Genomic DNA, 22,025 nt, shown 5'->3' on the forward strand with positions numbered 1-22,025 from the left:
CTCCTGCAATGCAGGAGATGCGAGTTTGATCCCTGGGTTGGGAAAATCCCCTGGAGAAGGGAATGACAACTCACTCCAGTATTCTTAACTGGAGAATCACATGGACAGAGGAGCCTGGCAGGCTACAGTCCATGGGGTCATAAAAGAGTCTGACATGACTGAGCGACCAACACTTTCACTTTCAACCCAACAAGAAACGAATGGGTAAGGTCCTCGGGTGAACCTGCAAATTAGATTTTGGATCTTCTCTTTTCTGGGAAAGTATTCTGGGAGGTGGGGTAGGCTCCTGCTCTACACAAACCATCCTAAACCCATCTGGTTTACATTTAAATTGCTCTTTGTCTTACTAAGCAATTGAGGAAGAGGATGAGCCATAATTAGGATTTCCTTCCCATTCCCACAGAAACATCCTAATGGGAAGGAAGCCCTCAGGTAGATGAAGTGAGGGACTGAGAGGGAGGGGACATTTTCTTGAGCATCTATTGTCTGCATGTCACAAATGTCACAAAAGCTCTCATTTGATCCCTGCCCCTTCCCTGTGAAGGGCGCACGCACTCAGGTCACAGAGAAGAAAACTGGAGAGACCCCATGGGATCTGCCCAAGGTTGTCCGGCTGCTTGGAAACAGAGTTAGAATTTATGCTGCTGGTAGATGGGTTCTCCCCACAAAAAGGATGTGAAATATTACCCTGTTGGGGAACAGGACTGGCAGGCATCTCATGCTAAGCAGTGGTGGTAACAGAACAGACAAAGCTGAGTAAAGCAGGCTAAATTAGCCAAGTGGCAGCCACTTGAAACTATAAGACTACAGGGAGAGCATCGGGAAGCTGCGTGGGGTCAGACACAACCTTTCACCCTCTGGATGGTTTTACAAGCAAAGTGAGGGGTGGTGCACTCCCTGCACTGCTGCCAACCTCCCACCCCCCCTGCAAGGCCATCAAATACTGGGAACATCTTCCTTAAATGGCAAACACATGGTTCCAAGCTGCTCCAGGTAAATGGTTCTTTCTTTCCTATTTCCAACCTACCTTCAAAGCACATCAGAAATCCTTTGGCCTCTACCTGAGAGGGTCTCCTTGCTGCAGGATGCCGAATCTGCCTCCCTGACAGCCACGTGGTCCCCACTCAGCCAGAGGTTCAGTCACACTCCCGTGTTCAGGCCTGGGATCCTCATCTATGTGAATAACCACCAAACAGTACTGACCTCCCTCCTCTTCCTGGCACCCTTCCTTCAGCTGCTGACCTCATAGGAAAGTGAGAAGTGTTAGTCGCTCAGTTGTGTTTGACTCTCTGTGACTTGATAGATTCCCTGGTGGCTAAGAGGTAAAGAATTCGCCTGCAACACAGGAGACCTAGGTTCAATCCCTGAGTTGGGAAGATGCCCTGGAGACGGGAATGGCTACCTACTCCAGTATTCTTGCCTGTAAAATTTCATGGACAGAGGAGTCTAGTGGGCTACAGTCCAAAGGGACACAAAGAGTTGGACACAACTGAGCATGCCACTCTGTGACTCAATGGACTATAGTCCACCAGGTTCCTCTGTCCATGGGATTCTCCAGACAAGAATACTGGAGTTGGTTGCCATTCCCTTCTCCAGGGGATCTTCCCAACACAGGGACTGAACCCATGTCTCCTGCATTGCACGCAGATTCTGTACCATCTGAGCCACCAGGACCTCATAGGAGATGTCTGTTAAATGCACTGACCCAGGGAAGACCCTTGGGTTCTGCCTGCCTCACCTCTCCTATCCTGGCCCATCTCTGGGCATGTACTGGTGACAAGCACATGCTTGTTTTCTGCATTGTTTCTTAGTGATGGGTTCTCCACTCTCCACAGCATCACTCCACTTAACCAGGGCTTTTAACAGGCAAGCACACGAGGCCTCTTGCCTTCTGCCTCCAATCCTCACTGGAATGAGGCAGGGTACCAATGTACAGTTCAATAAAAATCCTCTAGTCAGGCAAAGTATAATTCTAAAACTCACTCTAATCTGCCCCATTCCCCATCTCCATTAGTTCACAAAGTCCTGAACCCCCATCTGTTCTGTGATGGTTTCCTTAACAACAGATGGCATCATGTTCCCTGTTTTAGCACGCTCCATTTCTCCCATTCATACACGTGCTAAGTAATGTTTTTGTTTATCTCTGTCAAAATCTCTCTCCCAGGGCTCCTTAGCTCCCAGTGTTCAGGAGGAGACTCTCCTGGCACATATTTTGCTGTTTTGAGGTTTGGAGTCACGTGGAGACAGAGAGGAATACAGACAGAACAATTGCGTGTGTGCGGAATTCCCCAAATGGAGCCAAGCCACCCCATCAGCAGCACAGAGCTCCTCAATGGGAGCCCTGGGACGGCCCACTCTGACCCCTCACAGTGGGAAGCAGAGCCAAAGTTCACCGACAGGAGGAAACAAGACTGGATGGTGACCCATTCCACAATGAAACCCCCAAGCCCAGAAAAATAGTACCATGGTAACGGTCACTCAGAAACAGGGATGCAGTAAAACCCAGTGGAGAAGGATTTCCAGATTGATGCTTAAGGAATGTTCTATGCAGATGATAAAGCCATCCCACCCCTCTAATTCCAGATGACAGGATCAACAAATTTTTGTTCAGCTGAGGTCTGGGTAATTACATAACTAGCTTTCCAGTGAGGGCTGCTTTGGAAATGTGACAAAATAACCCTGCAGACACCTGCAAGCAAGAGGGTTGTGGTAATTTGTGCATTTAAATAGCCACAGGTGGCGCTAGTGGTAAAGAACCTACTTGCCAACACAGGAGATGAAAGAGACATGGATTCGATCCCTGGGTCAGGAAGATCCCCTGGAGGAGAGTATGGCAACCCACTCCAGTATTCTTGCCTGGACAGTCCATGGTATTCTGGTGGGATTCTGGTGAGCCTGGTGGGCTACAGTCCATGGGGTCACAAATAGTCAGACACAACTGAAGCAACTTACCACACATGCACATTTTCATTAAGTGGAAGAACACTGTTTTCTAGGCAGTTCTCAAACCTAAATTTTGTTTAGAGTGAGTACAAATAAGGAATAATGAAAACCATCCATATCTCCCAAAGAACCTCAGTGAAGTATAAAATGTCCTACAGGTGATGGGGGAGGGCTACCCAACAGTGTGTCAAACAGTCAAAAGAATGGCTCATCTGAGGCCCTCAGCCAGTACTCCACTCCACTCTGTCACCTCTGACTTCCTCAGTTAAAATTCCAAAGACTTTCTGCTGTCACTTTCTCAGCAGCAGGCCTCTCCATGTCTGGAGCTGAGACCCCAGTCAGGACCCCAGCCCCAGGCAGTAGAGGCAGTATGGAGGGTGGTTCTAACCTGCAGAACAAGTCACCCCATCTTGGGTTGGCTGCGGGGAGTCCACAGCCGAAACATGACCCCAGGAAGCAAACACTGGGCAGAATCTTGAAGTGGTGAGGGGAGCACTTTCAATTTAAGTGCCTGGAAGTATATGGAGTTTACTCTGAGGTGTGAGGCAATAGCTGGTAAATTTCCAATTAGATAAGATGTATATAAAGTTTTAAATAGTGGGTGAGTTATTTTACTATTACAGAGACACGAAAAGTGACCCTTGTAAAAATGAAGAAAGAATGAAGGAATTTAGAAACTGCTTAAAAGACACTAGAGTTGGAATGCCAAGACACAAGGAAGCCCAGTGAAACAAAATCAGCGTGATCAGTCAGAGCTTCTTCAGCAGAAGAGATCAGGACACCAAGTCACTTCCCTTTGTTTCTGATGACAGAACACATCCAAATGACCCACGCTGTCACTTTACACAGAGGTCCAAACTAAGCAAAGTATTCCACACTCAAATAAAAGATGTATCGTGCTTGGGGCTGGTGCACTGGGACGACCCAGAGGGATGGTATGGGGAGGGAGGAGGGAGGAGGGTTCAAGATGGGGAACACATGTATACCTGTGGCGGATTCATTTTGATATTTGGCAAAACTAATACAATTATGTAAAGTTTAAAATAAAATAAAATTAGAAAAATAAATAAATAAAAAGCAGATGGGAAATAATAAAACTAACTTTTTAATCTATTGGTCTGTATCCTTCCAACATAAAAGATAATTAGCATTATTATCTAGGCTCATATTCCATTAAAAACTCACCACAAGCATTAAAAATCACTTTACAAAACCAAAGGGAAATGGTGCTCTCAGCATCCGACCCATTTTTTTGTGTGTGTAATTTAAAAACAGTTTATCAGAGATGGCACAGGAATTTCATTTTTATATGAGGAGGGGCTGGGGAAGCTGGAAGGCTCAACTGTCTTTAGGTGAAGGAGACATTGATGCTGTTCTCTGCCATGTTTGGTGGCAACTGAAAGCAAAGGCCATGGCAGAACTGCAGTATTACCATGGCAACTCGGCCATGCTGTACTTACCTCATATACCTGGGGACTGGTTAGACATTGAGCGAGCAAGCCACACCAGGCTGGGAGGGTGGTGGTTAATGGGGGTCCACTGTGCGTGAGGATGGGCTTCAAATAACTTTAAAGAAGAGAATTAAGGAAAACTGCCTGCAAAGAAAACACACACCCAACAAAATGTGTTCAGAAATCCCAAGGAGTAAATCATCTGGCATTCTATTCCTCTTTCCCCCATTTTACCAGTACAATACAGAAAGTATGGTACTTGTAGTCTGCAAATATCTGAATCCAAGAATAAACTATAGCCCATCATCCTTAAGTGTTAACCGTTAACTTTCAGGTTGCCAGTTCCCCATTTTCAGTTAAAAATACTTGATTAAAATACCTTTCTCTCTTCTTTGTTATGGTGAATGAGAATTTTGGTTTTGATCAGCCTTCCAGCTTTTGACACACAACGAGCTCATGTTTTGGAAACAGGAAATCGTGTAGCTGGAATGGAGATATTACAGCACCTGGGTCCCCTTTGCTCAGAAGTCACACAGTGGAAATGTTTGAGGTGGACAGGAACTTAGAGGACAAGGCAAAATGGCTTCACAAAGGTCACTCAGACCTCAATCTCCCACCTTCCCATACTGGACTATTCTTCCCTCTACCTGCTGCCTCTCTCCCAGACTCTCTCAACAGTTTCTCCACCTTGATATTACTGGTATCATGGGCCAGATTACCTTTGCTGTGGGGACTGTCCTGCATTGTAGGATGACTAGCAGCATCTCTGGCCTCTACTTACTACATGCCAGGAGCACCCCCAACCCCTCCCTTAGGTGTGACTAGAAAAACGTCTCCTGACATTGCCCAATGTCCCCTGTGGGGAAAACCTGTCCTCGATTGAGCCCCCTGCTCTAACACAAAGGTCAACTGTTCTGTGGAAATTGGCTCAGGGTTTACGAATCTATGGATATGTGTGCTGCCAAATGCATAGTCCTGTGTTGGAAGCACCACGAAGCATGTATCACTTTATGATGGAGGTGGGACCATTTCTGATATCCCCAGTGTAAGCAATGGGAAAAGGTGGAGACCAACAGGATCACCTCAGATACAGGAATGGCCAAGAGACTTTAAAGGCAGATGGGGAGTCACAGATGTACTCAAGAATATGACTGCTCCAAAGCACTTCCTGTCTTCATTCAGAGCACCAGGAGAGAGAAAATGTTGCTCTATACCCTGCTTATTTAACTTATATGCAGAGTACATCATGAGAAATGCTGGGCTGGAGGAAGCATAAGCTGGAATCAAGACTGCCAGGATAAATATCAATAACCTCAGATACGCAGATGACACCACCCTTATGGCAGAAAGTGAAGGAGAACTAAAGAGTCTCTTGATGAAAGTGAAAGAGGAGAGTGAAAAAGTCGGCTTAAAGCTCAACATTCAGAAAACTAAGATCATGGCATCTGGTCCCATCACTTCATGGGAAATAGATGGGGAAACAGTGGCTGACTTTATTTTTCTGGGCTCCAAAATCACTGCAGATGGTGATTGCAGCCATGAAATTAAAACACACTTACTCCTTGGAAGGAAAGTTATGACAAACCTAGACAGCATATTCAAAAGCAGAGATATTACTTTGCCAACAAAGGTCTGTCTCGTCAAGGCTATGGTTTTTCCAGTGGTCATGTATGGGTGTGAGAGTTGGACTGTGAAGAAAGCTGAGCACCAAAGAATTGATGCTTCTGAACTGTGGTATTGGAGAAGACTCTTGAGAGTCCCTTGGACTGCAAGGAGATCCAACCAGTCCATCCTAAAAATCAGTCCTGGGTGTTCATTGGAAGGACTGATGCTGAAGCTGAAACTCCAATACTTTGGCCACCTGATGCAAAGAGCTGACTCATTGGAAAAGACACTGATGCTGGGAAAGATTGAGGGTAGGAGGAGAAGGGGACAACAGATGATGAGATGGTTGGATGGCATCACCGACTCGATAGACATGGGTTTGGGTAGACTCCGGGAGTTGGTGATGGACAGGGAGGCCTGGCGTGCTGCGGTTCATGGGGTCGCAAGGAGTCAGTCACGACTGAGTGGCTGAACTGAACTGAACCGGAGGAGACGGAAGGGCGACCCTGGGGTAAACTTCCGGCTGGCAATTACTCACCAAAGGAAGATGTGTGGGCTCTGCTGGGACTTGTTATAAACAGAATAAGCTCCCTCTGCCTGCTCTCCTCATTCCTAGAAAGAGCCCCTTTAGCCCTATCAGTTTTTTTGTGTCTTCACTTCAGAAGCTGTCATTGGCTGGATTCACAGAATGACTAATACAAGAGTCCCAGAGAAGCTGGAGGCTGCCTTGCACTTCCCTGTCTTGGGCAGTTCAAAGACAAGCTGCCTCTTCCCAAACATAAAAGGCCCTCTAACAAGTTTTTTTAAAAGGGGAAAAATATCTACAGATTTTAAATATTCAAGTTGTTGGAAGGGCAAAAATGAAATATCAAACCTCTCTCCCACCCAATCTTTCTGGCAATTTACCATTACAACTTTACAGAATACATTTTTTGCCTATCTCCTGATTTATGCACTGTAGTCAGAAGCTTTTAAGAAGGATGGTAAATTTAATTCATTTACATTTCTGCCTCTTTTCAATTTTCCCCTAATTTTTATTATAATTTTATACTTTAGATATTTAACATTTGTGTTCTGTAACTAATAAGCAAATCTCTGCTTTGTCTATGGATTGAGCCTAATGTTAATGACCAATAAGTAGCACTTATAATAATGCAATTTATGAATATTATTCACTATAACCAAGCAGAGTGGTTGGGACACTATTAAAGTAAATGTAATACAACATCATTTAAACTCTGTCAGTAGAGAAAATTTGAGTGTCCTGCAAAAAAAAAATATTTTAAAATTTCTTTTTGATTTTATTTCTTCTGGGTTATAACAAATCACTGCTTCTTCAATGGTGTCCCCTTAGCTGTATTTTGTTTTGTTTAATCCTTGTATTACTTTTCCCCCTTCTCCCAGAGGCTTCATGGTGCTAAACTTTCTGAATTCTTACATGTTTAAAAGCCACCATTCTTTTTTGTTTATTTTTGATTAATAGTTTGGGTGTAGAATTCTAAGCTCAGAAAAAAATTTTTCATCCTAGAACTTTCATTTTGTTGATGGTTTCCCTTCTTGTGCTTGTGATATTTTTTAGTTTTATGTAGTCCACATTTATTTTTGTTTTTGCTGCCTGTGCTTTTGATGTCAAAGACAAAAAAAAAAATCAGTGCCAAGATCAATGTCAAGGAGCTCTTCCCCTTTGTTTTCATCTAGGAATTTTATGTATTAAGTCATTACATTTAAGTCTTTTAATCATTTTAAGTTGATTTTTGTGAGTTGTATAAGATGAAGTCCAGGTTCATTCTTTCACATGTGGATATTCAGTTTTCCCAACACCATTTATTGAAGAGACTGCCCTATTCCCATTGTGTATCCCTGCCTGTTGTTCTTGCAAGGATTTATTTTTGGGCTTCTTATTCTGTTCCCTTGATCTGTGTGTCTATTTTTATGTCATTGCCATACTTTTTTGATTACTATACCTTTGTAATGTAATTTGAGATCAGGAAGTGTGATGCCTCCAGCTTTGTTCTTTTCCCTCAAAATTGCTTTAGCTATTCAGTGTCTTCTGTGGTTCCATACAAATTCTAGGATGGTTTTCCTATGAAAAATGCCATCAGAATTTTGACAGAGACTGTACTGAACCTGAGGTTGCTTTGGGTAGTACAGACATTTTTAACAATATTAATTCTTCCAATTCATGAACACAGGCATCTTTCCATTTATTTGTGTCTTCTTCAATTTCTTTTATCAATGTTCTTTAATTTTCAGTATATAGATCTTTACCTCCTTGGTTAAATTGATTGCTAAGCATTTTATTGTTTTTGATGCTACTGTAATGGAATTGTTTTCTTAATTTCTTTTTTGGAAGTTCATTATTAGTATATAGAAATGCAATTGATCTTTGTATGCTGATAATATCTCCTGCAACTTTAATGATTTACTTTAAAAACTCTGAACAGTTTCTTGATACAATCTTTAGGGTTTTCTATATATGAGATCATGTCATCTGCAGAGATAATTTTACTTCTTCCTTTGATTTGTATACATTTTATTTCTTTTTCTTGCTTAACTGCTCTGGTTAGAATTACCAGTACTGTGTTGAATAGATGTGGCAAGAGTACATACCCTTGCCTTGTTGCAGATCTGAGAGGAAAAGCTTTCAGCTTTTCACCACTAAGTATGATGTTAGCTGTGGATTTGCCCTTGCTGCTGTTGTTTAGTCGCTAAGTTGTGTCCAACTCTTTATGACCCCATAGATTGTAGCCTGCCAGGCTCCTCTGTCCATGGGATTTTTCCAGGCAAGAATACTGGAGTGGGTTGCCCTTTCCTTCTCCTGGGGATCTTCCCCACCCAGGGATCCAACCCACATCTCCTGCACTGGCAGGCAAGTTCTTTACCACTGAGCCACAGGGAAGTCCCAATGGCATGAGAGGAACTGGTAATTTTGTGTTTTGTGACCTGTCTGGTAATAGATGAATGTACCTATTTGTAATAACTCACTGAGCACTTATGATTTGTGTACTTTACTATATATATTATTTATGTCAATACAAAATTTTAAACATTTTCAAAATCTGCAAAGACCATATATAAGCTACCTACCCCTTTGATCACTATGTCAATTTAAGAAATCGGGACAAGATAATCTACTAGAATAGAATCTGCTCTGCATGTAGTCCAATGAAGGCAGGATCAGACTTGGCCAGATTTGGTCCAGCCAATAGGAATAATCCTTCCCACATGAATTAACTGGCCAACCTCCACTTTCATTTTTGACCACAGTATGGTTCAAGTGTAATTTTAACTAATTTACCTACATAGGCATATTTCCCTTGAACACAAAGCTCTGAAAAGCCACGTGAGTCTACCAGGCTATGGGCTGGCTACCCTAATGATGTGCATGTTCCTCTTGGCTAGGGAGATGCTTGTTATGACTACCCATGATTGAGTGAATGACCATTGCATGTGTCCCAAGAGAGGACTGGGTGCATCTGTAGCAAGCACACATCTTTCCTTACTCATCAGAAGTCACACTGACAACCCAACAAGAGAATTTCATCATCAGTGTTTCACAAATACAGGGAAGCCCCTTAAAAAGGATACTTGTGGTCAAAGCTGTACCACAGCCTGAATAGCCATGCACTCTCCTGCTTTGTTCGGTTTCCTCTGGCAGAATCTGAACCATCCTAGGAACAAACAAGAAGACAGATATTTAGTTGCAGAAAGGGGGTTGATATAAGGGAGGAAAGCTTCCCTTTTAACCACAGTCTTTAGAGATTTGAGCTCAGAGTCAAACCTCCTGTATCACCAAAATTTCAAAGATATATCGGGAGGTAATACTTTAACACATTATTGATCAGAGATGTATTAACATTATAGACATAAGTTTCTGCAAAACCCCCCCAGTCAATAATGTGTTAAAAGAAACTGAATAAATCCAAAGGTAGACCAATCACTCCCCAAAGAAAAAGGCTTGGTTATGTCTGGGGGTTAGATCAACTCAATGAAGCACACAATTTCTGAGTAATTTTCCTCAGAGTGCCTTTTGGCAGATTAATTACCCTAAAGTAGTCTAGATCCTAACAAGTCAAAATTAATTTTTAGAGAATACTAAAGAAAGCATCTGTAAAACCAACTTTCCAGGCTCCTCACCCCGCCAAGCTGGCCTAGAGAAATCACACAGTTGAGTTTCCTAACAAACCAATCAAGGGTTCTTGGTGGTCCTTACCCAGCCAGGCAATTGCCTTGTGTTCCAAGCAGTCAGTAACTTGCCCTACCAGCTTTAGGAAGGCAAAGGTGATGGGCAGGGCAAAGAGAGCCAGAACCAGCATCTCTGTTATTTTCTCTGCCCTCAAGTAGTACCTTCCTTTACTATTGTTCCCATGCCTTTCCAACTCAAACATCCCCATCATTTCATTTTCAAAAGAACTGGCAAAAATCAAACATTTATTTAAGGTTTAGGAAATCTGTTCTGTGCAAGTATTATAAGCAGCACACTTAATATTAAAAAGTGGACTGATGGCAGAAATCTGAGGGCACTCCTGGGGTTCCATGTTGCTGGATGATAAGCTCTAGAAAGTACAGGCTACTTGTGAAACGTAGCATCTTTATCATCTTCCTCTGGACTGTTCTAGGGGGAGGCAGCTCTACAAGTGAGGGGCAATAGACAACAACCAAATAAAAGTTGAGTCACAATTTAAAGTATGTATCAACAGTTCTAAATCTCAGTGGGTGTAAATTCTACCTGTAGTAACAGATGCCAAGGATGAGTCAAAAATTTCTGAGAAGGTAAGATATACACAAGTAGAGGCAGAGAAGTTAGCAAGCACTATTTACATTCCTAAAGTTTCCAACAGCCAAGATGACTTTTAAAACAGAGTACCCCATGGTATTTGAGGAATGTTTAATAACCTGTATCTGGAGAAGGACATGGCAACTCACTCCAATATTCTTGGCTAGAGAATCCCATGGACAGAGGAGCCTGGTGGGCTACAGTCCATAGGGTCGCAAAGAGTTGGACACGACTGAAGTGACTTAACACAGTAACCAATATGGAAATGGCTCAGTTAAATGGGCCCATCTGTGGATGAGGAAACAAAAAGAAGAGACCCTAGAGACCAATTTTATTTCACATTTTAATAAATTATGCGGGAGAAAGGGGGCACAGAACGTCTCCATTTGTAGACAATGATCATTTCTTCAGCTAACTAATTGCTAGTCTAATAACAACTCTAGGGAGATCTCATAATACCACATGACTGAGTGGAAAAGTGGTAGATGACCATTTTGAGAGATGACTGTTTACAAAGAAATTAAATGCTTATTTATCAAGTGACAGGCTCTAAGTTCTTGGTTCTGTCTGAGGAATCTTACTAAAGACAAATCTAGCAAGATGATAAATATCTTCCAGAAGGATGCTATATACCATCAGGCATAAGGTAAGTTCCCGAAAGTCAGTTTTGTTTGCTCTCCCACTAAAACAACAATAAAAATGGAAAACCCCTATTCTGTTATCCTAACCTCTGCACTGCCAAACCACAATGCATTCTCATCAACTGTAACACTTAAGCTCTTGCCATCTCACCTCAAGGAAGCTACAGGAGACTGACTTATATAAGCCCCAAGAGGGACAATGAAAATGAGCAAAGCAAGGGAAAGGTTTCTTTCTGAAGGCAAATTAAGCAAATTTTTCCTCGGCCTACAAAGAGATATGCCTGCTGCTGCTACTGCTAAGTCACGTCAGTTGTGTCCGACTCTGTGTGACCCCATAGACGGCAGCCCACCAGGCTCCCCCATCCCTGGGATTCTCCAGGCAAGAACATTGGAGTGGGTTGCCATTTCTTTCTCCAATGCATGAAAGTGGAAAGTGAAAGGGAAGTCACTCAGTCGTGTCCGACTCCTAGCGACCCCATGGACTGCAGCCTACCAGGCTCCTCTGTCCATGGGATTTTCCAGGCAAGAGTGCTAGAGAGGGGTGCCATTGCCTTCTCCGGATATGCCTGCAGTCCACAAATAAAATAAAGTGACTGCAGAAATGTAAGACACTAAGAATCAACCCTGAAAGGTTACAAATTCAGGGCAAATAAAAGGTGCAGCTCTGCAACAGGGGTGTTAAACACCTCTAATTCCCAGAGAAGGGGCCAGAAGCATGGTTATCAGTTCAGTTCAGTTCAGTCGCTCAGTCATGTCCAACTCTTTGCAACTCCATGAATCACAGCACGCCAGGGTCCCTGTCTATCACCAACTCCCGGAGTTTACCTAAACTCATGTGCATTGAGTCTGTGATGCCATCCAGCCATCTCATCCTCTGGCGTCCCCTTCTCCTCCTGCCCCCAATCCCTCCTAACATCAGGGTCTTTTCCAATGAGTCAACTCTTCGCATGAGGTGACCAAAGTATTGGAGTTTCAGCTTCAGCGTCAGTCCTTCCAATGAACACCCAGGACTGGTCTCCTTTAGGATGGACTGATTGCATCTCCTTGCAGTCCAAGGGACTTGAAAGAGTCTTCTCTAGCACCACAGTTCAAAAGCATCAATTCTTCGGCGCTCAGCTTTCTTCACAGTCCAACTCTCACATCCATACATGACCACTGGAAAAACCATAGCCTTGACTAGACGGACCTTTGTTGGCAAAGTAATATCTCTGCTTTTGAATATGCTATCTAGGTTTGTCATAACTTTCCTTCCAAGGAGTAAGCATCTTTTAATTTCATGGCTGCAATCACCATCTGCAGTGATTTTGGAGCCCCCAAAAATAAAGTCTGACACTGTTTCCACTGTTTCCACATCTATTTCTCATGAAGTGATGGGACCAGATGCCATGATCTTCGTTTTCTGAATGTTGAGCTTTAAGCCAACTTTTTCACTCTCCTCTTTCACTTTCATCAAGAGGCTCTTTAGTTCTCCTTCACTTTCTACCCATAAGGGTGGTGTCATCTGCATATCTGAGGTTATTGATATTTCTCTGGCAATCTTGATTCCAGCTTGTGCTTCTTCCAGCCCAGCGTTTCTCATGATGTACTCTGCATATAAGTTAAATAAGCAGGGTGTCTGGACAGGAAGAAGTTGGATTCTTCCCCAAAGCCTCTGGGAAAATCAGGGAGGATCTGTGTGGAACAGGACTGGTTTAAGTTGACCCAGAAGATAGCCAACAATTGTTTCCCAGCAAGATTTTGGTGGTGACCATGGACAAACTGGTAAGCCCTTGCTGCAGGCTCTGAGCCAGGGTCGGTATGGGTGCAGGTGATCCTAAAATATGCGGGGACTTGCTCTCACACCACATCCTCCTCAAAACCTCCAACCCCACCAGCAAACAAATACCACCAGCTCTGCTTATCACCAAATTTTTGGGCATAAGACTATGAGTGGCTTTTCTCTTGCATTCATTAAGCACCTACTGTGTGCCAGGCCCCACGCTCAGTGCTGCCAAACACAAAGAGGAATGAGACCCCACACCAGCCACTTGAGAAGCACATTTCCAGAGGAGGAGACAGACAGACCTATGCGTATGTGGTGAAGAAAAAGAAAGCAGGTTAAAGACCTGGGCAGTGGCCAAAGGTCCTATTTTGAAATAATTTTTCTAGAATTAATGAATAATGATTTCTGGGCAGAGTTATATTTCATTGCATTCTTATGGTTAAAGTATATATTTTTTATGTTAAGGTCACTATAATAATAAGAAGAGCTTATTTTTTTTTTACAGAGAGGCAGTAGAATATTGCCCTTCCCCTCAAAGATTTCTACATCCTAAACCCGGGAGCCTGAGTGTTATGTTACTTGGCAAAAGGGTCTTTGTGGATGGACTTAAGGTTTTCCAGGTGGGCCCAGTATAAACACATGGACCTTGATAAGTGGGTGGGGGGCTGGGGGTGGGCAAGAGAGTGATGTGGTGATGGAAGAGGCAGGAGAGGTTCAGAGCATGACAGGGGCTTGCCCTGCTGGTGCTGGCTTTGAAGGTGGAGAGGCCAAAAGTCAGGAAATGTGGGTACTTCTAGTAGGTAAGCTTGATTCCTGGCCAATGGCCAGAAAGGAAACAGGACCTCAGTCCTACAAGTATGTGGAAGTGAATTCTACCAACAAGCTGAATGAGCCTGGTGATGGCTTCTCCCCCAGAGCCCAACCCCACAAACATCTTGATTTTGGCATTGAGAAACCTGAAAGAGGGAAGCCAGTAGAGCTTACCAGACTTCTGACTCACAAACCTATAAGACTGTGTTGTTTTAAACCTCTGAGTTTGTGGTAATTTGTTATAGCAGTGATAGCACACTAATGCAAAGTTAAAGAGTACACAGTTGATGACAATGGGGGCCAAGATTTCTCAGAAGGGGTAACAAAGGGTTTAAAAACAGGGAATTAAGTGCTCAACTTTGGCCACCTGATGTGAAGAGCCAACTCATTGGAAAAGACCCTGATGATGTGTAAGACTGAGGGCAGGAAGAGAAGGGGATGACAGAGGATGAAATGGTTGGATGGCATCATCAACTCAAGGGACATGAGTTTGAGCAAACTCCGGGAGACAGTGAAGGACAGGGAAGCCTGGTGTGCTGCAGTTCATGGGGTGGCAGAGTCAGACACGACTGAGTGACTGAACAACAAAGCACTACACTGCCTCCACCAGGGCTTCTCAAACTGTAAACTGCACACAAACTTCCTGGGCCCTCTGCTAAAATGAAGATTCTGATTCCACGGGTCTAGATATGGCCTGACAGTCTGTATTTCTAACAAGCTCTCTGGTGATGCCCAGGTTGCTGTCCATGGGTACACTTGGAACAATGGGAAGAGGCCTGTGGTACCTTGTGGAGAAGCAGACAAGACCCTCTATGATCTCACTTCTGCCACTTTCTACCCTCATCCTTCATCACACTGTCACCAAGCCCTTAAGGAGAACGACTCATCTGTCTTATTTGCAGATGTACTCCCAGAGCCTGAAAGAATGTCTGAAATATAACAGATGCTCAATAAATATGTGCCAAATGAATGAATAAATCAAGTTTGAACTTCTAAGAAAAAAAAAGGAAAGGGAAACCGGGGGCCACGATGGGAGGCAATCAAAAAAAGAAAAAGCGTCATGGGGAAAGGGGTCAGAGAATAGTAATCTGAGCAAAGGCACTTGAGCAACTGTTTTGAAGTTAAAGATGTAAGGGCCTGGCTATCAGATTTCAGCCTGGAAGGAAGCTGGGGGAAGGACCCAGAAACAAACAAATCCAACTTGCCCAGAAAGGTATATGTCAGTGCAACAGCTGAGTTTTTGCAGTTTTCAGTCACACACACACAGGCACCACAAACATAGAAGTTTCCCTTCCTCCACATTCCACTAATATCCTGCTTGTGACCTTGTCCTGCGGAGATGACAGAGGCGGGATACATTCAGATTCATGCTCTGAGCTACTCCACATCGGCTGCATCAGTGAGCATGCTTCTGTAAACTCGGGGAAGGAAATGAATGATGTGTCTGCCTGTCCAGCCAACATAAATCTCAGCTGTGTCTGGCATAAAACATCCCCTCTTGAATGGGTTGGGAGGCCACCCCCAGGCCCAGGCAGCTTGCCTCCAGCTGGGCTTGTTTTTGTTTTGGTTGCAAAGTCACCAAGACCTCCGGAGAAACAAGGCAACAGAGTTTTTTGTTTTGTTTTGTTCTAATGAGTCAAACTTGCCAGGGACATGAAGCTGAAGTCTATCCACAATATTCTTATGCTTCCCTCACCCAGAGCCAAGAGTTCTGGCCAACAGCTCCCTTCCTTCGCCCACATGAGCTAATATTCTGTGGTTCTGTAGCCATGACTCTGTTTATAACCTCAGGCTTCTAGCACTGGTGAGGAAAATGGTGCTCCTTATAAAAAGTGCTTTCCCATCAAATAGCACTTTTTTGTTTGCATGTTTGTTCATTTAGCAAGAGCATTTAGAAATGAGGTAGAGAGAAGTGCCCTTTCTTTTCTAATGGGGAACAAACATCTGGACTTTCCCCATCTCTGATTTCAGTTTCATGACAACACTGAGCATGTGACCTGGATCCAGTTCAGGGGAAGCTGCGAGAACCCAGGGTTTCACCCAAAAATGAGAAGACCATTTACTTCTCTGTTTTACTGGTTTCTCATGACCACTGAGTGCTCCCAGCCCTATTGTTAATGGCTTATTGGAGCAAGACAGTCAGGCCAGGAGGATGTGGAGAAATGAGGCCCTTTCTGCACGAGGGCCTGAGTCATTTTTTCAGAAGGTGACCTGAGAAACCATGCTTGAAGTTCACCTTTTTTCCCCCCATCTGACAGAAAGACTCAAAAAGCCAAAAGGCCTTCTGCATAATATGTATGAGGCTTAGAAGGCAGCCAGTTAAAGGGAAGGTGTGACACAGTTCCTGACTAGGGCCAGCTGAAGGGGCACCACTGGGAGTGCAGCAGAAGTGACCATCACATGTGTGATCAAAACTGGCCCAAAGGATGGCCTCCCAAGCTCACCCTGGGGCTAGGGGTGCTACCTTAGCTATCACTGCATGAACTAAATGCACTGCCAAAACCCTTAACACTTAGGATGCACTGCTTTTTAAACATTTCCACAGCAAGTCTGTTAGTAAGTCAAGCTACAAGCCCAGTGTCTCTGAGAGATACAGTAAGTTCAGCTGCTGCTGCTGCTGCTGCTGCTAAGTCACTTCAGTCGTGTCTGACTCTGTGCGATCCCATAGACAGCAGCCCACCAGGCTCCCCGTCCCTGGGATTCTCCAGGCAAAAACACTGGAGTGCGTTGCCATTTCCTTGTCCAGTGCATGAAAGTGAAAAATGAAAGTGAAGTCGCTCAGTCATGTCCGACTCTTCGTGACCCTATGAACTGCAGCCTATCAGGCTTCTCCGCCTATGGGATTTTCCAGGCAAGAGTACTGGAGTGGGTTGCCATTGCCTTCTCCAAAGTTCAGCTACATGGAACCAATCAAACCATTTCACATATTTCCTTTGACAGATGCTTACGTCCAGAGGCAGGAGCAATTGAAAACAGCAAAAGGGCGGGTGGGGTAGGGGGGTTGGTTAAGGGTGTTGACGGGTTTGGAACTGTCAAGATGAAACTGCCCCAAGCCCTGGCTATCTAGCTGGTAGTGACCTGCTTTTCTTACAAAATTAATCTTGACTAGCCACAGGTCTAGGCAGGATGTGGTAATATCCTACCACAGCCATTATTTTCCTTTCAGTGAAATGAGGCTGTCCATTACGGATTTCACCCAGCTTTCCTCAGGTCCAAGTTTGGAGATACCCAAACTGTTAGATTCTAAGTTAGCTGCAAGAGGCACAGTTCCTGAACTCCTACTTTCTAAAGTCCTTAAAGTGAAAGTCAAAGCATTAGTTACTCAGTTGTGTCCAACTCTTTGTGACCCTATGGACTGTAACCTGCCAGGCTCCTCTGTCCATGGGATTTCCCAGACAAGAATATTGGAGTGGGTCACCATGCCCTCCTCCAGGGGATGTTCCTGACCCAGGTATTGAACCCCCGTCTCCTGCATTGCAGAGAGATTCTTTACCATCTGAACCACCAGGGACTTAAAGCTCTAGTCAAATAGCAACTTTTCCAAAGGAACTTCTCATTGAAACCACACGTTACCAAGTGGCACAATGGCCGATTCTAATATAATCACAAAGGTCTTCTGGAGCACCATTAAAGTGGGCACCAAATCTCCAATGAAGCTCACTGAAAGTTCATCCCAAAATGCCTAGAACTTTCAGAGGTCCCTTATGGGGCCTCAACCAAAGAATGGCCCATCAGGCTGTGACCACCCTCATACAGAGAAAGACCTCAGAGAAAGCTGTGGTGGCATGCCTGGGCCCAACACAGCACCACATTTTGTGAGACTTGTTAAAATCTGATGTGGTTGCTGGAGTCATTTAGAAGATCCTAGGGAATCTAAGACATGCAAACTCGATTTGGGATTAACTGCAATGGTGAGTGTGATTCAAAGCTGACTGGAAGAAAAACAAACACTTGATATGGCTTTGCAGATGATACCTGCACATGGTCAGTGGAGTTTCCCACACCCTGTGCCACTCTTGCTCCCCTATATTCCCATCAAATACCAATCAAGGCCCCATGGGCCAGGCACTGTGCTCAGTACTGGGTATTCAACACTGAACAAAATAGTTCTTCATTCCCCAGGCCAAAGAAAAACATTTTGGAAGCAAATTTCTGCTCCTATCGTAACTTCCCTTTCCCCCACCATGCCTGCCCAGGAAATGCCGGCCTGAGAAAGGGGAAAAACCTGGAGGCAGAATCATCCCACCAGGCCTACAACAGGGGTGATACTCTGCCTCTGCTTTGCTGAGCATGCGCCCCCAGACACACTGCCTCTCTTGCATCTGACACCACCCAGGTGCCTGCTGCCATTGACTTGGCCTCTGGAATTTCAAATCATGAGTTCCCACTCCCATATCCAAAAAGCACACATTTCCATGTCCCGTGGGACCTTTAACCACAGGGTACTCTTCCAAAGTGTCCAATGAAAGGCAGGGGGTCAGTGTTGCTGGGTAGTTTCCTCCAGTTTTAAAACATGGCTGCCACCTCGCTGATGCTTGTTCCATCCAGAGGGGATGGTCTCTATCTCTTCCTGCTGAATCTGGGCTGGCCTGAGTAACTCGTAACCAAGAGAAAGTCCTGGAAGTGATGTTGTTATGACTCCCAAGGTTAGGCCACAAAAGGCCAGAAAGCTTCCACCTCACTTGCTGGGACGTGGGCTTTTGGAAGCCAGAGCCATCAGGTAAGAAGTCCCACAACCGAGGCCAAGGAGAAGCCATCACAGGCATCCTGCTCACCAGTCCTAGTCTGTGTCCTCCAGCCCAGTTACCAGACACAAGAGCGAACAAGCCTTTGGAAGATTCTAGCCCTCAGCTGTTGACTGACCCCAGCTTTTTTCATGGAGCACAGGCACGCTGTCCCTACTACGCCCCTTGCAAATTCCTGACCTAGACAACGCATGTGGATGAGAAATTGTTGTCCACTTTCCCACGTTTGGGGCACCTCATGATGCTGCCAGAGTAACTGGAGCCGACGGCAAAACCAATGGCCAGCATATGCCTCTCCCCCCTCCCCCAGCACAGTCTCCATCAGGATTCTCTGCAGCAGCAGAAACTCTTCCCTGCTATCACATGAGATGAGACACAGGGCTCTTACCCTCACTGCTTCTATAGCCTCCATCCTCGGCACTCTGTTCCAGGCTGACACTGCCGCCACTGCCCCACCCAAGCCTTAACTGTTAGTCCTGCTGCAAACTTCACTGCCTATGGGGCTGAGGGCTGCTGCTCTGCTACTATGGGACCATGGAAGCTGCCAGACCCTGGAGGAGCAGGAGGGCCAGCCATCACCCAGCATCCCTTCTTTCTGGCTTATGCTCCCTGGGCTGGAAAATCAATCCCATCTTTCTCCTTCCCAGAACAAGCTATCATGAGCCAATTGCCAATGTATCCATGTATCCATTTTTGGAAGGGGAGAGTCAGTCATACAGTAGATGCTCTTTTTGGGCCCTTAATATGTTGTTTGAGAACAGGGACTCTGGAGTCAAATCCTGGCTCCATCATTTTCAAATTGTCTGACCACAGAGACACACTTTAACTCTCAAACTTCAACTTCTAATCTGTAACCTGGGCATAACAGTTCCTACTTCATAAAGTTGTTCTCAAGATCACAATGAGGGAATCCATGTAAACTGCTTGGCATGTAATAAATGCTCAAATAAATTCTAGCTATTTTTAATAACACCTTCCCACAAAGAAGCATCTTTTGTGACTTACCCCTTGTAAGACTTGGAAGCTGTCGTTGTTGGGTGGTGGGTCTTGGTCTGGGTCAACACCAACTCTGTAAGTCATCAGGGAGAAAGACAAGGAGAGAAAAACATAGAGTGTTAGCTTAGACCATGGCAGCCAGGCCAGTTAAGCAGCTAAGAGGCTGACCACCTTCCCAAGGTGGAAGGAGTGGTTAGCTAAAAGAAGGGGAAGGCTGTCATGCAGAAAATTATGAGAAAGTGGTCGTACCACCCAGGGATAGGCTGGGTAATCGATCTGTATGCTAACACCTTAAGCAAGGCCTCTGGGGAACGGTACAAGCAGGAAACTGTCTGTCTGCCTTTCTGCAGCAGACGGTCCTAGGTAGCCAAAGGCAGGTCCTGCCTCTTCCTGTCTGCTGCTTCCTCCCTTCCACCTGACCTGAGAACTCACAATTTGAGATCAATAACTGAAGATGGAAAGAAAAAGCAAGGTGGCAAAATTCACTAATAATGAATTCCATGAAAACACTAGGGTCATTGTCTTAGCAGCAACATACCAACTATTGCTCTATGTATCTGTTGATTCTTTATCCCTGAAACTTCCTCATTTTAAGGCAGAGAACAGTAGTACTGATGACACTGATAATATGGGGGCAATGGAGGAGAAAACAAGGATGCCAGGAAACAGTCCTGGAATCCAGGAAACAATTGGAGTTCACTTCTCCCTCCAGTACTGCAAAGAATGTGTGCTCAATCGCTAAGTCATGTCTGACTCTTTGCGACCCCACAGATTGTAACCCACCAGGCTCTTCTGTCCATGGGATTTCCCAGGCCAGAATACTGGAGTGGGTTGCCATTTCTTCCTCCAGGGGCTTCCCCAGGTGGCTCAGGTAAACAATAGCCTGGCAATGCAGAAGACGTGGATTTGATCCCTGGGTCTGGAGGATCCCCTGGAGGAGGAATTGCAAAGAATGGCTGGTATCATAAAAAGAAAACAAGAAACACAGCTTTCAGCACATCTGATCGGAGTTTGAAGAGTGCTGCCAAATGGCCCTGACCAGGGGTTTTATTTGTAGTCTGGAACCAGGGCGCTGACTGCGATGAACAGACAGTAGATATGCAAAGCCCCATATGTGCCTTATTTTCTCTCCTCTCCCTCCCACTTCTCCACCTATGATGCCCAGGATAAATCTTGAGAAGTGAGACTAATGCAAAGAAGGAATAGAAGACAACATAGATGTACCCCTTTCTCAAACGCAACCTCTACCCACCCTTATTCCAGGCTTGCCGAGCACTAAGCCAAGGTTTGTGTCCCCAGATGGAGGCAGGGAGGTACAGAAGGAAAGGGAACATTTACTCCATATTTTGCTGAAGGCAAAGTTTAAAAACTACAAGATGAATTCATGTATTAAGCAAATATTTACTGAGTGCCTACAATGCCAGATCTTATTCTGAGCACTTAGTTAAAACCTGTAATGTACCTGGCACCAGATTTCCTCCCTGGGGACCTGAAGTTTGATGGGCTTTTGGTAGTTAGTTAAATGGACTCTGTTGTGTCTACAGGCTGCTTTCTGAGGCCCAGAGGCTTGGCCTCACAGTTGGACATTAGCCAGGGACTTTTGAGCATCAAACCTTTCAGAGACTTTTGGATGCAAAATTCATCCAATTCTGAGGCACCAGGGCTAGCTACCCACAGAGGTCACATAAGAGAGCCTCAGTGTGCCTGAAGGGTCTGACATACCAGAGGAGAGGTCACACTGAATTCCTAGCTGTTGATCTTTAACCCTTACCGGTTTTGAGGTTCTCTTAATGAATGTTTCATAGAGAAAAGTCCTCTAAATGGTGTTAGCACCTGTAAGATCTGGTGTTAGCATCTGTAAGATCAACAGCTAAAAGTCCAATATTAGGCCTTATTCTGTGGATTCTGTTGGTGAATGGAGCCACTTCATGGCAGACTCATTTACTTAGATGAGTTTCCTAGTAAAGACTCAGAGAGGGGCAGAGCATGGGTTACCAGTAGTCTGTCTCCCAGACAGCCTACCAGAATGCCCATGACACGGCAGCCCTCTGCCTAACCATGGACAGGCTATTGTGGAGGCAGGAGCATCAGCAGTTCAGATCCAACCAGATCGTCTCTCCTTTCTTGACCACGAATTCTGAAAAAGATGTATTAGCCTTTATAAGTGGCTTCCACACCAGTAAAGATAAAACAAAAGGATTTTATCAGCCTAGATGAAATAGGAAGCCTCTGGGTATGAGAAAAGGCTTAAGTGTGCCTTGTCCTACAATGAAGAAAACAAAACCACACATAATA

At 44.7% G+C, this 22,025-nt stretch overlaps 2 protein-coding genes across 6 annotated transcripts in view; one reads left to right on the forward strand and one right to left on the reverse strand.

Moving 5' to 3' along the window:
* The window catches only part of CHST7 (carbohydrate sulfotransferase 7), a 78,663-nt gene that overhangs the window by 33,486 nt on the left and 23,152 nt on the right, over window positions 1-22,025 (forward strand). The gene's annotated exons all lie outside the window — the stretch shown is intronic.
* The window catches only part of SLC9A7 (solute carrier family 9 member A7), a 185,961-nt gene that overhangs the window by 5,942 nt on the left and 157,994 nt on the right, over window positions 1-22,025 (reverse strand). For all 5 annotated transcript variants that reach the window (XM_061409873.1, XM_061409872.1, XM_061409869.1 and 2 more), the window contains 3 exons: window positions 19,740-19,803; window positions 9,588-9,670; window positions 4,404-4,509 (listed from right to left, as the gene is read on the reverse strand). In XM_061409873.1, the coding sequence (XP_061265857.1) occupies window positions 4,404-4,509; window positions 9,588-9,670; window positions 19,740-19,803 (253 nt within the window). The remainder of the gene's footprint in view (window positions 1-4,403; window positions 4,510-9,587; window positions 9,671-19,739; window positions 19,804-22,025) is intronic.

The sequence above is a fragment of the Bos javanicus genome, chromosome X, assembly GCF_032452875.1.
Source record: "Bos javanicus breed banteng chromosome X, ARS-OSU_banteng_1.0, whole genome shotgun sequence".
NCBI classification, from domain to species: Eukaryota; Metazoa; Chordata; class Mammalia; order Artiodactyla; family Bovidae; genus Bos; species Bos javanicus.